The sequence below is a fragment of the Diadema setosum genome, chromosome 16 (assembly GCF_964275005.1).
Source record: "Diadema setosum chromosome 16, eeDiaSeto1, whole genome shotgun sequence".
NCBI lineage: Eukaryota > Metazoa > Echinodermata > Echinoidea > Diadematoida > Diadematidae > Diadema > Diadema setosum.
The window spans coordinates 33,653,176-33,669,774 of record NC_092700.1 but is presented as its reverse complement, the minus strand read 5'-3'; the positions used below and the strand labels follow the sequence as shown (position 1 = coordinate 33,669,774).

The window sequence follows — 16,599 nt, the reverse complement described above, 5'->3', positions numbered from 1 at the left end:
TTTGTAGTGAAACATGTTTCTTTCATTCAAGGGTACCATCCAATGATGGTTCACATTGTTTTATTCCAGTTGACAATCCGTTCTTGATGTTCGAATAGGTCTACAATATTGAAGGTATGTTTTATGGAATACAATCTTGTAGATATGCTTTAAAGGGATGGTACAGTTTTTGTTGGGATGGGGCTATGAAATGTGAAAGAGCATACATTCCAAAAGGAATTCAAAGTTAATTTAATGAATATCCGTTTAAAATGGCTGAGATATCCAAAGACAAAGAGCTTCTTATTAAAGGTGGGATCCACTTTTTATTAGGACCACTACTTTTACTTCTTTTAAATATCTCAGTAATTATAAAATCGATTTTCCGGAAATTTACTTTTTTTTATCTTGAAATTGCATGCTCTTCAATATTTCATAGGGGGTTTCTACTTATCTCGCAAAAAGTAAAATCTTATTCCCCATCTCAACAGAAACAATACCACCCCTTTAAAGAATACAATATTGTGGGTACGTTTTACGGTATACAATATCTTATTCATGCATGTTTCTCTCACAGTTGTCTATTTTGTCTAAACACATTTAGCTTGACGGCTGGACCGATTTTTGTGTAATATGTTTCTGCCACTATAAGTGGCAACAAATGGAAGTGGTTTTGCATTTACAATCCAAACACTAATGCGAACAGCTGGCTTGTTTGCGTTTATATATGAAAAGGTAGAGATTATTTTCAAAGCATAGTATTGTGATCATAATAAAAGATAATCATTGGAAAAAAATTGTATGTCGTCTGCATCTTGTTCTGAAGAGTCTTTGCCTCTGAGTTTTCCTGAATGAATGCTTCATGTATATATTTACCATCATCAGCTGGAAAGATGACACAGCAAAGCAACCATCATTTTCTTTACAACGATTCTTCCATTATCAATAATTTCTAACTAAACACAAAACAACTATATGTAAACATGGTGATCAAAGTTGTTACTTTACGATGAATAAGTGTGCACCAGGGAGGTGAGACAGGTAATACGACTGCACATACGGTACTTTAGCTAATGAACTTAGATATACATGTGTAGTGTGATACCATAGAGGGAAGTGGGGGAGGGGTGAGATAGCCTACTAGAGAAGGCCTTAAATGAAATACATATCCAGAGTAATATAACAGAATCCAGTATCATTGGTCCTCTAACTATACATTCTATCATAGTTATATAGTAATACTATGGTCTCGAGTAATCTTGTATTCTACGAATAGAATTCCCCGTTTATGTACATCTGCGCATTTGCACACCTGCGATACAATTAACACTCAATGACAGAAAGGTTGAGAAAAGAAAGTTTAAGTTCAATATTCATTTTCACAAGACTCTTAAAGGTATTAGCCCACATTAGTAAACCTGCAGCAATTGGTCTCATAGTTAGCATGGAGTTTAGGTATGATTGTAGTAACACCTGTGCAAAATTTCGTTCCAATTAGTCCATTACTTTCATAAAAATAAATGAAAATGCACCGTATGCATGCGTATAAAAACGCTCGCTAGCTCCGGTCCACGCACGTACTACATGCATGCGATACATGTGTAAGTTAATGTGCGTAGCTAGCCCGCGCTCGTAATTCGATTTTGGGTCGGGTTGACCCGGTTTGAAAATTGATTTTAAAACGATGATTTTCTCTCTTTTATCGAATGGTATAGAAAAAGAGCAACAGGTGAGGTATGTTACTGTTATAAATTGTACTTGAAGTCATATTGGACCTGTTTTATGCAGTTTTGATTTTCGTGGGTTTGCAAATGTGGGCTAGTACCTTTAAGAGCATATCATAATTAATGACCCTCTCCCCTCACATTTTAATGCCACAACTACATAATATTGACATAAGAAATGAGGTTATATAATTATGATGCTACTTATATACAAGTCCTCTAATGGCCAGCTCACACTTCTTCAATAATGTGAATTCTTTAAAAAAGATAATTACTTTCAAAATAAATTATACCCTTCATCCTTGTCTTAAATCATATCGATTACACTATAGGTAGATTGTTTTTATCAGGAGAGTCACACTATACATTAGGGATTTACATTGTTATCTCGTGTGATATTATACTACATTATTATACCACTATATTCTATACTACAAGTTATTCTACCGCGTAAGACACTTTTGTGGAGACAGTAGAAAAAAAAAAACAATCTCAGGATTCCGAGAATTTCTAGTATTTTGTCCAACTTCAATGACCTTATCACCGTTCTACATGAATGACTCCACTCTTTTTTTGTCGTAAGCCAACTATACCATGCTTTTTACTATATCTACATGTATCTCTTAAAAATGCTTGCAATATCAATAATCATTCACATGATATTTATATACAATTTTGATTTTGTTTTCAGAGTTGCGACTTACGAGGAACGCGTTGCTTCTAATAGCTAAGTTTACATTTGTACTAAACATGATTACTTCAAGACATTAAAATCTTACATTTACATATTTATTTATCGATTTGATATTCATTACGTATACTTATGCAAACCTATCTGTACATCTTGTTACTCATTATTTACACTCAACGTGTACATGTCTACCTTCTTTCATTTGCTTATATCGAATTCCCAAGAAAGTAATCGACTTGATACACACTTAAGTAGAGCTTCCGTAGAGTTCTAGACGAAAGACGGTGTTTGTTTGGGTGTTCCAAGAAATGGGTTCAAGTCGGACGTAACGACAATACAACGGGTTGGGGATACGGTTGAACACTACCGTTTGATTGTCCCAGTTGGCCGTGAAAATCTGAAAGAAGGTGACAGAGGGGGAGTTATTTTATATGTTTGTATTTACAATCAATACGCATACATGCATGTATCCATATATAATATTTTATCAGTACATACATAGAACTCCCTTTCAGAGAAAGAGACCGTATATTATTTATACTTATGTATATTGAATACATTATATATATATATATCCAAAAGGCGCTAAATCCATCATTTTTCAATGGATTTAGCGCCTTTTGGAAGCAAGCTCTTCTATGTGTGTGTGTGTGTATGTGCTTAGCATCACATATCTGTGTGTGCGCGCGCGTGTGTGTGTATTGCTGTGTGTAAAGTTTACATTTACGTGTACTTTATCTTTAAATCAACTCAAGTCGGCGTAACGATTTACATCCACAATTAATGAAAGTGATTCTTTCTACATAGTAAAATGAGGAGTCAAGCAATATGCCAGAGTAACACTGTGGAAACTGAACCGCTAGGATAGGGATATCAGGTTTGTTGTTGTTGTTGTTATTGTATGAAGGGGCAAAATAAAAACATCCTTGAAGAAAATAATCATTTTCATCGATATTTGTGAGCACTGAAGCGTAAGGAACTTGCATAATCGAGAGATTGAGTAAAGACTTTTTTTTTTCATTTCTGCTACATTGTTTAATCTGTCGACAGTTTCCATTGCCCATCATATATATATATATATATATATATATATATATATATGAAGGGTTTGTTTGCAAAAACCGATAAGTCCATATTTGCCAAATGGAGATATTTGCGATTAAAGGTCAAGAAAAATAAAGAGAATAATAAGAATTTCTTGGCTTCCTTAGACCATAACTTCATAAATGTACCTTTATATGTAGTGACCAATCTATCATTTTAAAAGGTATTATTTTGTACTTTATGACAGAGATCTTACTTCAAAATCTTCAAAAATGGACTTATCGGTTTTTGCAAACAAACTCTTCATATATATATATATATATATATATATATATATATATATATAATTTGAGCTGCTTGTTCATCATGGAATCAGTCCTGAATGCTAGTATATTTGACAATACATAGTTAAGAATCTTGTAAACGTACAGCAATTAAGTGGACTTCGTGACTCTCGGCAAGGTGCCTTGTTTAAAAACTAAAACCTTGGAGAGCTGAGCAAGTCCGGTGCACGAGTCCTGGCCTTATCAAAAGGGGCCTAGGCGATGTCCATGAATCGCCTTTATCAAACAAGTTAAACTGAGATTCAACTTGTGGTTTTAATTTTCTCCCTTCCGATCTTATAGAGAATGTACCGAGGAGAGTTTGAAATGTCGCCATATTGCCTCAAGTACGAACAATCCGTATTGCAAAAAGTCGCCTTCTCCAAGCTCATCTAGCTTTATAAGTTCATTTACAACGGTATACATGAGAAAACAGCTGGGTGTTGACGAGCCTTGCTGATACGATAGGAAGTAAAAATAAAAACCAGCTGTTCGATGTCCCTCTCCCTCCTCCCCCTCCCCCATTTCTTCCTTGTATGTATATGGCAAACAAGAAACCTATCAATGCAAGAGAAATTCCTTAAGTAGAGGGGTGAAGGTTGAGGTTTGAATTTTCTTCAGTTTGTCTCGCTCTAACTATGTCGAAATTTTGGAGCTTGGGTATTTGTTCCAAGTTCATCGTGTCACTACCGGCAAGCAGGGAAAGCCTGGCGGTAGTATCGCTGCCCGGAAAGCAATTGATGACAGGTTTGGGTCCCGTGGTTCTCTATTTTTTTTTTTTAATTTTTGTTTGTTTGTTATATTGTTCCGTACACGTTTGTTAAATTACAGATTAGCAGTTGCGAACTTACAAATTTCATTTGTTAGAGGGAGACAAACCGAAGAAGATTCAAACTCAAGAAACATCTTATTAATCAAAGTTGTACGTCACATTGAATTGATTACGATAATAATACAGACATTTATAACATACATGTATCTATCCACTCAAAGGTGCTCAAGGCGCTCACAGTTGATGTTTATAACCAAATAGACAAGCCGATGGTACATTACATAAAAGATTATTCGACGCATGATGGAAGAAAACGAGTCATATTCCTCACCATGTCGCCACAGGATTCCTGGACGACAGTGACATTCACTCTATCCGTCCCGTAGGACACTTTGTAGGACATCACCCATGATGATTCGCTGTTGGAGTAACTTCCCTGGGTGGCTATTCCGACGACTTCGAGCTGGGTCTGCAGATCCACCTGTTGGCGGGGTTGACATCATGAGAGCGTCATCAAAGCAAAGCTGTGCTTGAAAAAAGAATCCTAAAATAGGTGAAGCCTCTCTCCTAAAAAGATCATGGCGACCCTCATCAGACCTACATTAATGACCTTCTGCGATATGCGAATTAAACAACATTGCATGATTGGCATTTGTTTCAATGTGTGTGTGTGTGTGTGTGTGTGTGCGTGCGTGTGCCCACAACATGTTTTTCGTTTTTGATAAATAAGTCGCTTTCATACCTGAATCCACTGGTATCCTCCTGGTAGCGGTGGGTACACATTGTTACGGTTGAGTCGCCACGACTTGGCAGATAAGCCGGTGGAGCCGAATACCTCGAGACTGGAGTCTGGTATTTCCCCACTCTCCATCCCCAACGGCACGACGTCGTCCGGAACTCCTAGAGTTAGGTAAGAAAGTCTGTCATTACATACCACGTGACGTGGTTGTGACACCGAAAATGTGCAGTGATTGCTTGCACTTCAATTTCGCAGATGTTTGATGCCGAGTTTTACACATGAAGGCTTTTGTGGTAATATTGTTATCAAAGGGAGTCCATAGACGAAGTTGTATAGGCTTTTGTAATGACATATCCTCCAGTGTAATCATATACTAAAGCTAGGGTTGGAGCATTCTGTTCCCTCCCAACGACTACTAAAATCACCAGAATATCTAATATGAGTTTGATTACCAAGATAAGACTCATCTCCAAACTGTAATGAAATCTCTGTTCAGCTTTATAGTATAGATCAGCGATTGTCATTTATAAGACTTGAGAATAATGATATGGCGTGGTTTCACATTTTTACCGTTTCGGTAATCATCGTTGTTACAATACTATTCATTAGAATTTGGACATTCATTCAAAGCACCAGTCCTAAAAGTACTCCGTTGGTCCATGGATGTTAGGCATTAGTGTACGCGAACACAAATACAAGGAAATGTAATACATGTAGGTCTCTTTTAACACGTAATCATACAAATCCTATCACTGACTGGGTATATGAACAACTTATTCCATTATCTCATGTGATTGATTTAAGTGAGCGATGAATTAATGTTGGTACATTAGAAAACGGATGGACGGGCTTGCCCCTTATATTCACCATCTGTTCGTGGACAACGTCAAAAACTGACCTGGGGTTTGTTCGTATACTTCCAGTCGCATACAAGTATGGTGATGGTATGTGAGGGGAGCAACTCTCACCGACTGGCAGTTTTGTGGGCGTGGAAGAGCGTTGTAGACTACCGTGTTGCGATCCATGTTACCCTGGAATGTCTGAAGAAGACACAGTCAAATACTGAGAGGTACGAAAACTTAAAGGTCCTGTTTACCTCTGGGAGCAGTGATTTAAAAAAAAAATGTTCAAGATATCACATTTGATGCATGTGTAGGTCAGTTGTATCACAAAACATCCTACCATTGAAGAATTTTGCAATAGAACCTTAAGTGAAAGGAGATATCACTACTTTCCTCAATAAATCGCAACTGTGGGCGGTTTAGTCTGGAAACATTTTTATCATAACCATTGTTCATATTTTATGTTTTTAACAACACTTGATATTGATTACACTAATTCAATTTTTTACACTGGTTGCCTCTATCCCTAACTCACATTTTGGAGTTATTTTGAAGCATTAATGTTGGGTTTTTATTTCATCTGCAAATAGTAAATTATGCCTTAATTCAAATGAGAAGCTGAGCAACAAAGTGAATTATCAAAGCCCAACAAGGCGCCTTGCCTAGGACGACGAAGTGACAGTAAATGGTTCAAGTGTAAATTGTTCAGTTTTTGACGCTTTGATAGAGTAAATGAATTGAATGATAGTAAGATATGACGCGACATCTTGAAACATTTTGCCAATTATGGCTTTTCTCACAAAGAGTGTCAGGGCCGTCAATGTATATTACTCATCAAGGGACTTTCATTACGACAGAGTGAATTAAATACTAAAGAGGAAACAAATCTTTGAATGGTGGTTGTATTTTGCATCTTTTTTTCCCCTATGATTATCACAGTCAATTGATAGTATTCAGTAACAAATTGAAGTCCTAGGGTTCTTTCATAATGGGAATCAGCATGTACATGCATTCTTATGTAGAGTATAGAGTTTCCTTCCAAAGTAAGCCAAATATAGCTGTATATGGTAATCTTTCAAAGTAGTGTTCAAAGTGTACATTTTGAATACCATGCATAACATTGCCATAATTGACGAATGAAAATATTAGGACGTTATTTGTAGGTTTCTTTCTTTCTAAAGGACAAGTCCACCTTCATATACACGTGGATTGAGTGAATGCAACAATATTAGTAGAACACATCAGTGAAAGTTTGGGGAAAATCTAACAGTCCATTCAAAAGTTAATGAATTTTTAAAATATCTGCGTAATCACTGCTGGAGGAGAAAACTACTACAGTGCATGATGTCACATACGTACAACGATATACGGAAAATAAATAGAATTTCACAAAACTTGACTTTTTGAATGAGGTACACCTTTCTTCGACTTGTTACTGACGTATGTTAGGGGTAATACTATTCCCCCTGACTTCTGAAAGAGAGAAGTCGAGTGTTATTTTGTTATGTGAGAAAAGTGAGAATATCTTGAATTTTCCTTATACTTTCGTTTAATATACGCAAACTGTCTCTAATGGACTTGATAATGGGTCTTTCGTATATTCAGATCATTGCAAGTATTTATTTATTATTATATATAGTGATGTATGGCAATTTGTCAATCAGTTACAATGGATAATTCCTTTGTTTATGATCAAGACTTTTGCAGATGTCAATATTTGATGAAAACATGTTTTCATGAAATTAACTGACGTATTCATGATTTTTTTCTTCTTTATTAATCGAAGACAAATATTTCTGAGCATAAAGTGGTATTGGACCTCAAGACTCTCCTTGTTCAAATTTAATTTTTTTTTTTATTTGAATGTGGTGGAAATTAGATTGTTACCGTATCATTTCCGGAAGTGTTGCAGATTTCCTCTACGGGGTTGAAGGTTGTTCCGTCGGCACTACACATGACCTTGTAGGAAGTTACCCACTGATCAAACTCTGATCGACCCTGCGTTGCTATGCCAACGATGCGATGAGGAGACTGTAAATCCACCTTTTGGTACGGATTAATCAAGATTATGAGTGCCTTACCCTTTATGGTCAAAATGGTTTTTACTTTATAAACACAGGATTTTTTTTTTTTTTTTAGAGTTGTAAAGCACGCCCTCCACCCCCCCCCCCAAAAAAAAAAAAAAAAATCGGGGTCATCCCACGACACCGACACCCACGAGTCATACGGTCCACGAGACCGACATCAAAAGTAGGTCCATGAGTCATACAGCCCATGAGTTATACGGCTCACGAGTCACACAGCCAATGAGTTCTACACTACGCACAAAAGGCTCACGAGACCGATACTGAGCAAAGAAAGCCCACGAGACCGACACTACACAATAAAGGCTTACGAGACCGACACTAGGCAAAAAATGTTCACGAGATCGACACTAGGCAAAAAAAAAAAAAAAAAAAAAAAAACCCACGAGACCAACACTAGGAAAAGAAGGCTCACGAGACCGACAGGATGAACAACGATATCTGTGGCGCAGCATGATTAATAGCAAGCAGGTGTATACCGGTGTGTGTTTCGCGGAAAGGGAAACGAGGGTGTTTTGATAGTTTCGAAATTATATGTTCAAACATCTCATGCACTTTTACTGAATTTTGTTTATTTTTTTCACAAACGCTCAAACGCGCAAACACAATTGAAAATCAGTTCAGGGGCGAGGGAGGGCTATTGACGGGGTAATCCCCTTGCAACTCTCCTTCTCCATCTGTCATATCTTCCTTATGCCATCATCTGGACACCCTATAAAATGTCTTGGTCTACAAAGTGGCGCTGTTCATCCTGTCGGTCTCATGGGCCTTCTTTGCCTAGTGTCGGTTTCGTGAGCCTTTTGAGCGTAGTGTTGGTCTCGTGGGCTTTGTTTGCATGGTGTCGGTCTTGTGAACCTTTTGTGTGTAGTGTCGAACCCACGGGCTGTATAACTCGTGGGCTTATTTTACTTGATGTCGAACTCGTGGGCTTTATTTATTAAGTGTCGGACTCGTGGGCTGTATAACTAGTGGGCTGTATGACTTGTGAGCTGTATGACTCGTGGGCTGTATGACTTTTGAGCTGTATAACTTGTGGGCTGTATGACTCGTGGGTGTCGGTGACTCGTGACGTGCACCCAAAAAATCTCCACAAAACGAATTATTATCAAAACAGTACATTTTACATCTCTTCATTGAAATGGACAAAAAAAAGTAATACCGCATTTTGTTTGTTGTTCATTCTGAGACCTTAATCAGTTGAATTATGTTCCTTGCAGTTGCCTGCCTTCCTTGTTTGGCAAATCAATGCAGTGTATACCTTATCATCAGTGGGGACATTGCGAAATAGTTTGTGTGGGTGGGAGTATAGTGTTCATGGTTTAACATTTGGGTTAAAGTCACTGCTTACCAATGGAAGCAGTGATTACAAAATGTTCGAGTTACCACTTTTGGTGCATATTTATGTATAGTTGAGTTATGCACAGTTGATCACAAACATACATTTTGTTTTGTCAATACAGCCGCGAATTAAAGGAAATATCACTAATTTTCTCAATAAACCATAACTGTAGATGCTTTATTCCAGAAACAATTTTGATAAAGCTATTGTTCACATAATTTTTTTTCTTCATAAAACAATAGTCAACCTTGATTATACGCATTTAACACATACATTCGTTATTTCCATTCGTAACTCACATTTTAGAACTATTTTGAAGCCCTAAAGTTTTTTTTTTCTTTTTTACCTACACTGGGTAAATAGCGACTTTAAGGGCCAATGTAACCCCTTTAGTTAATAGGTAAAATAGCTTCCGTGTGTTTATTTTTCGGGTTTTTTTTTTCACTTTTAATTTAGACGTTTAACAGCAATTTAAAAGTATTTTGCTGTTCAAACGTATGTATAGATACAGCGTTAGCCGTAGACCGGTGGCTGGGGTCACCCAAATTGATGTCACGCCACTAAATTTCTTTTCCTGGCCATCAAAATTTCACGAATTTCCCGGATTTCCGAACGTGCCACTGGAGAAAAAAAAAAAGAAGCTTTGTATGTAGGTGGATGCTAGTGTGTGTACAATTATGTGTATTTGTGCTTAGATTGATATGTAAGTGCGTAGAGGGAGAGAGAGAGAGAGAGAGAGCAGAATGGGGTTTGTGACACAAGAAAAATGAAATGGAACACACAAAATGTGAAAAAAAGAGCCTAACCTCCATCTTCCATTTTCTTCATTAAAAAGAAAAATGACAGCATTAAATTCACGTTCTACCTGGAACCACTGGTTGGGTAATCCTCTCTGAGCGGCACACCAGGCTCCCGCTAAATAAATGTCTCCAGGGACGTGAGTCAGGTGCAGTCGCCCCCTGCCAGGTCCATGGGATTCATGATGTCCATACTTAGTGGATGCGCTGAGACTGGTGTCGGGAATGGCGCAGCTCTGGAGGCCGAGAGGTACGGCATCCCTTGGTATGACTACCGGATGGGCGAAAAGGATATAAGGATGAATAAACATAGGGGTGATACTGGGGTGACAGAATCTTGCATCTCAAATTTTATTGAAAATCACTTTTACTGGATTAATTGTCAGATAATCACTTGAGTGATGAGACGATCATATTTGGTATAGTGCTTTGGCTGTCATTTTTTTTTTCCTCTCTCCTGGATATTTAACATTTCTGCAGCAGGTATTATTTCTTGGTGTAGATTAAAAAAAAAAACATTTCAGTTTATTGCAAACATCAATACACTGCAATTCTGACAATGATCTTTGATAAGGTTCTACTGGTATTCATTCCATTAGAAACTATGCCACGTCTTTTTCCAAGTCAAAATTGTCCTCCAAAATCATTAAGTGATGCGAACTTTTCATTGAATTTTTTGTTTGGTCGCTAGAAACAGTTATGAGTGGAAGATATATCGACCTCTATCTATCCTCAATTTAGTTGTCTCTGATAAGCCATTTCATTGTACTTGGCTGTTTCTTAAAAAAAAAAAAAAATCACTGTCGTATCTGTACAATCCATTACAGTTGTTAAAATGCATCTAATCATTAGCCTTCGCCAGCACCTTTTATGGCCACAGTTTGTTAATGCGATCAATCACGATGATATCTTTCATCATGAACCATTAGAGTATTCAAGTTCATGAAATTCTTCCGTCGAAATGTTTTTAATTGCAACTGATTGACCAATTGACCTACATCGACGTAAATAAGCACTGAATTGATCAGTGTTTTAGCAGTAGCCATGATAAAAAAATCATGGGCGTACATACTCGAGCAGGATTCGAACCTATACGACCCTCTGTTCATTATCTGTTGTATAAACAAATACCGTTATTTACGTAGAGTAAGAAAGTGTTTCATTGTTCTGTTGTTGTTGTTTCATCAGTAACCCTAGTCGGCAAACTCTGTGGCCACAGCTTCAATCTTGTAGTCGATCAAGGATCATACCAGAATCTGTAACGGTGGTCGTTGGTATGGAGCCGGTTGTTGGTGATGTGTCTGTTGTTGTCGTTTCCTGTGTGGTAGTTTCCCCTGCAGTGTAAGATACAACAAGAAGAAAGAAACAAAGAGAAAGAAAAGAGAGGCGAATCAAGACCGTCTCCATGACTAATCTATTTCCGAGCAAGCTGCTAAACAAAAAAGAATTTCATGTTAGATTCCGATTTCCGATTTCATTTTATTGTCCATAATTATAGGACATTTTTCAACTTTCTGTTGGCATTTATTACGAATATCCACGCACATACACATGCATACACGCACACACACACACACACACACACTTATCCATCATTTTTTTCAATGGATTTGGCGCCTTTTTGAAGCAAGCTCTTCATATACACGACATAATAAAGAATACAGTTTTAAATATACGATTATACAATCATAATAATTAACTACTCAAAATAAAGTGAACAGATAAATAATTACCTGTTTATAATTTAATACATAATTTATAGTATTTGCAGATCAACAACATTGTTGTAATAATTTATAGTATTTGCAGATCAACAACATTGTTGTAAAACATCTTTTGCTGAACTTTTTATCCTGAATAAATATATTTTAACAACAACAACAACAACAACAACAACAACAACAACAACAACAACAACAGAACAAAAGTGGTAAGAAAACTTTGAGTCCGTACTTTCATCGACCTGTACTAACCTGTAGGAGGTGGGATCTCTTCCCACTTCCATGCCTGTAATATACTCACTAGCATCTGTTCATATTCGTTTAGAATGCTAACAGTATTTTGTACACGAAGAAGGGAATGTGCCACCAAAAGAAAAAAAAAAATGCTGCTCACCAAAACGTGGTAGCAACATAGCCGTGAAGACCTACGCCTGCAGTGATTACAAAATAATGATGTGGAAGGAATCCTTCTCCTTGTTACCAAGGATTCTATCTGTAATTTTCAATTCAGTTCAATTCAATTCAATTTATTTTCATATTTCTCAATGAAGGAATGTACATCAAAATGTAATAAAACATTGTGAATCATAATATCCGGCTTGGATGTACAGTAAATTAATGTAAGCATGTAAAACATAGCGGTCAATCATCGTACGTTTGGTTCTATGTATAACGCTAAAGAAATATGATGGAACCTACTTAAAAGCGAGCTTGTTATTAAAAGCGTAGGTCCCAAATTCTGAACAGAGTGTAAAGATGAGGAGCACGGATGCAACGTAGGACCAAAATAAAGAAAAACAAAAATGAAAGGCAAAAATACCTGGAACACTAACAGAATCTTCCCAATACAAATAGTGATATACAGACAACCACATTCTGCCGATATAAGAACAGTTGATTTAACAATGTTGACAATAGTGTACTAATATGATTTGAATAATGGTGAAAAGAGAACAACTCGACATGCGAGTCCTCGGAAGATATACGGGGAACCTAAAGAGTGAACATACAAGTACTAACATTCAAAGAAGAATTAGAATTAGAATTACAAGCCAGTATAGCACTGAGGGGAATACAACAAGCCAGCTGTTCACACGTTCCGAAGTCTTAGAGTACCAAAAGGGGTACTGGTGTGAAGGAATTTAAGAGCGCAAACAGAGAGGCTTAACTGATTTGAATGACAACATAACCAACACAGCAGGAAAAGGCACGTAAACAAGAAAGAAGGAAATTTCAATGGACTTACGCAATGTAATTATTCAATAAATTCTGTCTTAATTTGTATTTGAAGGTCGACAAAGACAAACAACCTGCGAGTTCTATGGGGAGATCGTTCCAGTATTTCGGCCCTGTATACATAATTGTTTTTTTCGCAAAAATTATTCGGGTACGTGGTAGGTGATAATCGTCACGTTGGCGGGTGGGATAATTATGAATAGAATAATTTCTTTTAAACATATGCAAAAAATATCAGGAAGATCATTTTTGAATAATTCATACAGAATATATTTGAAGTCATTAGCAAAGAAGACCATAGCTTCCACTCATGCGATCATTAAAAAAGTAGGAGTTTGTCACTGTTTGAACATATCAGTCTCTATAAACCTTGAAATACACCACCGCCGAGAGTGCTCCAGTGAAAACAGTAATACAAGTTAAGTGCCATGGCAGTACGGTAGATGACTATAGGTTTATGTATTAGTTACTGGTAAATGGATGTGCCTTGTTATGCCGCGTAACGTGAGAAAAGCAGAATGACAGCCTATTGTTCACGTTTACGTCATATCCGAACCACTATCTTTTGGGGGCGATGAATAAGTAATAGAATATGACATGTCCATGAGTTGCAGCTGAAGCGATCTAACATATCTAAACACAAACATGTGGACAGCAAAGATAAAATGTAGAAAGCATATTTGTGGGGGCGCTGTGGCATAGTGGATAAGCCTCCCGACTCCCGATCGGAGGACTCGAATCCCGCCCAGTGCTTACATCCTTGGACAAGATGTTTTTTACCCACTATGTCCCTCTCGACCCAGGTATATGAATGGGTACCTGGCAATGCTAGGGTGATAATGATAGCAGGGCTCTCTGGTAGAACAGTGGCAACACTGAAGAGCCTACCCTGGGTAAATAAGACCTAATTATCATATTATCATTATTATTATATATTGATAAAACAAAAATTTTTCAATGGTATGTTTAGATGTGACCCTGCACCTCAAAACAAACAAAAAGTCGCCAGACATGAATTTTTAGTTAAGACCATATTCTGAAAGAGCAGACTTTAAGTGTCTATTCAAGCGCATAATCTTTACCAAACCGTGCTGGCTGTGCGATGAATGGGACAAAAAACAGGAAGTAAACCATCAGAGTAACAACAATGAAGGGATTATCAGATTATACTGAAATTAAGCATGCCTCCTTAACACATTCTTTCCATAATTAATGCCAACTTTCAAAGCAGTAGCACTATCCTTTCAAAAGTTATTAGAGTTGAAAGTGAAGAGTGTGGACAAGGTTTTTCAGAAATGAAAAAGGGATTATAAAGACACACCTAATCACACTATTCTACCAAAAATGTTCGAGATAAACCGCTAAAAAACACACTTTCCTGCCCGTTTTATGATACCAAATTTTAGCATAATGTAAAAGAAGACCCGCTCTTTCAAAAAATGTGAAAACGTCAAGTTCGACTAGGTTGACCTATTTCACTTATTTTCTGTCCTCACGCAAAATCAATATATATATATATATATATATATATATATATATATATATACATATATATAGTGTGAGAGATAGTTCCCTGAGTCCCGAACGTGCGCGGTGCCTCATTGTTGGGTGCATATAATTGAAAGAAATTGGACTGAGGCGGGACGTTGCTCTCGATCTTAGTCTCCCTTTTATTTGTCAAGCTTTCGGCCCGTCATTAGGCCTTCGTCAGGATCTACCAACAGAATAATTATTATATGAATATCCTGATGTGTCATATGATATATAATGCAATTTCATATATTACCAATCTTCTAAATCGTTTCCTTTATGTACGCAAATCAATCATTCAATTCAATACCTATATCCAATCTGACCTCAAATCATCATCAGAATAACATCATATATCCCCAATTATATATAAATTCTTATATCATAATGCTGCCATATAGTAATCATATTATCTTATAATTCTTAGCATAATGATCACAAACAAAATCATATACATCATATTCATAATATTTGCATTGCGTATATGTATACATCCATGTGTGTATATATGTGTAACTATTATTCTGTTGGTAGATCCTGACGAAGGCCTAATGACGGGCCGAAAGCTTGACAAATAAAAGGAGACTAAGATCGAGAGCAACGTCCTGCCTCAGTCCAATTTTTTCAATTATATATATATATATATATATATATATATATATATATATATATATATATATTATATATATATATATGTAATTTTGTTCCTTTAATACAATCTACCTGGGTCAATGCAACTCGATACTGTTGATATGTGTGGCGCCCATTGTGACATCATCATGGCTAGCTTTGAAGCTGGCGGTACCGAGACCAATTCCTGCTGAACGAAGGACCCGCTACGCCGGTCCCACTTCTTGCCACACGTGATCTTTTCTAGCCCTTGACCGAGTACCATCGGGATTGTAACTATTGGACAAGAAAGAATTATTCCTTTCATCAATGTATTATATACTGGTAATAAATATAATACCAATATTTATCATATCAATCATAACGATGAAAATAATCACACACACACAAACACACAGCCATACATATACAAATATATGTACATACATGTATACACTCATATGTGTGAGTAGGCCTACATATAGCGTGTGTGAATATATATATATATATATATATATATATATATATATATATACATGATAAAGGTAACGTTGATGAATTAATATTTAAGAAAGAACAAGCGCATACAATTTTCAGATTCATTATTACTGTCAAATGTGTTTTACGTTTCCTTCAATTTCACATTAAATAAAAAACAAAACTCCCCACAGGAGAAAATGATCTCTAAACTGTTAACGTGAAAAAAGAAATGTAGCCATATCGAGGATGAAAACTATGAAACATCAACAAACATAATTTGAAATGTCATCGTGGCAGCAAACAATTAGTCAGTCGTTTGGACCACCAGAGCCAATTGGTCCATCACAGGCTATGAACACAGTCATGGGCAGGCCCTGCATGGCATAAAAGAACGGATTTGAAAGAAATCCAAGACGACTTCGTTTAATAAGATACTTACAAATCAGAGTAAGAACCCTGGTCACACCGGATTTTACAGCCATTTTGCCAATCATGTCGCTTACAGGCAAGCTAGAAGGAAAATCGGAAAGTTAAGATAGAAACCAATCAAAGCCTTAACACATACATGACATATAGTATATAGCCGTTTCAAAGTTGGTGGCACCATCGACCTGTTCTTTTTCTTTAGAGGTTCATTTTAGAATAGCCATCAAAGTAATCGTTATTACTCTCGAGTAATTCTGCTGGAA

The 16,599-nt window shown here is 36.7% G+C and overlaps 1 protein-coding gene across 1 annotated transcript; it reads right to left on the bottom strand.

Annotated features, from left to right (window-relative positions):
* Nucleotides 1–2,641: 2,641 nt before the first annotated feature.
* Nucleotides 2,642–15,716, bottom strand: LOC140239834 (lactadherin-like). The gene is made up of 8 exons (XM_072319655.1): nucleotides 15,545–15,716; nucleotides 11,585–11,668; nucleotides 10,403–10,605; nucleotides 8,002–8,157; nucleotides 6,171–6,312; nucleotides 5,276–5,433; nucleotides 4,865–5,014; nucleotides 2,642–2,791 (listed from the first exon to the last, which is right to left on the bottom strand). Exons 1-8 carry the CDS (start codon nucleotides 15,714–15,716, stop codon nucleotides 2,642–2,644), a joined length of 1,215 nt encoding a protein of 404 aa, XP_072175756.1.
* Between the last annotated feature and the right edge of the window lie 883 nt (nucleotides 15,717–16,599).

What these genes read in the sequence shown, in the direction of transcription:
- LOC140239834 (XM_072319655.1), bottom strand. Translation starts at nt 15,716, where the DNA reads ATGGTACTCGGTCAAGGGCTAGAAAAGATCACGTGTGGCAAGAAGTGG. An exon ending in ATCGAGTTGCATTGACCCAG is followed by an intron (nt 11,669 to 15,544) that starts GTAGATTGTATT and finishes CTTACACTGCAG; the next exon opens with GGGAAACTACCACACAGGAA. An exon ending in ACACTTCCGGAAATGATACG is followed by an intron (nt 6,313 to 8,001) that starts GTAACAATCTAA and finishes TGTCTTCTTCAG; the next exon opens with ACATTCCAGGGTAACATGGA.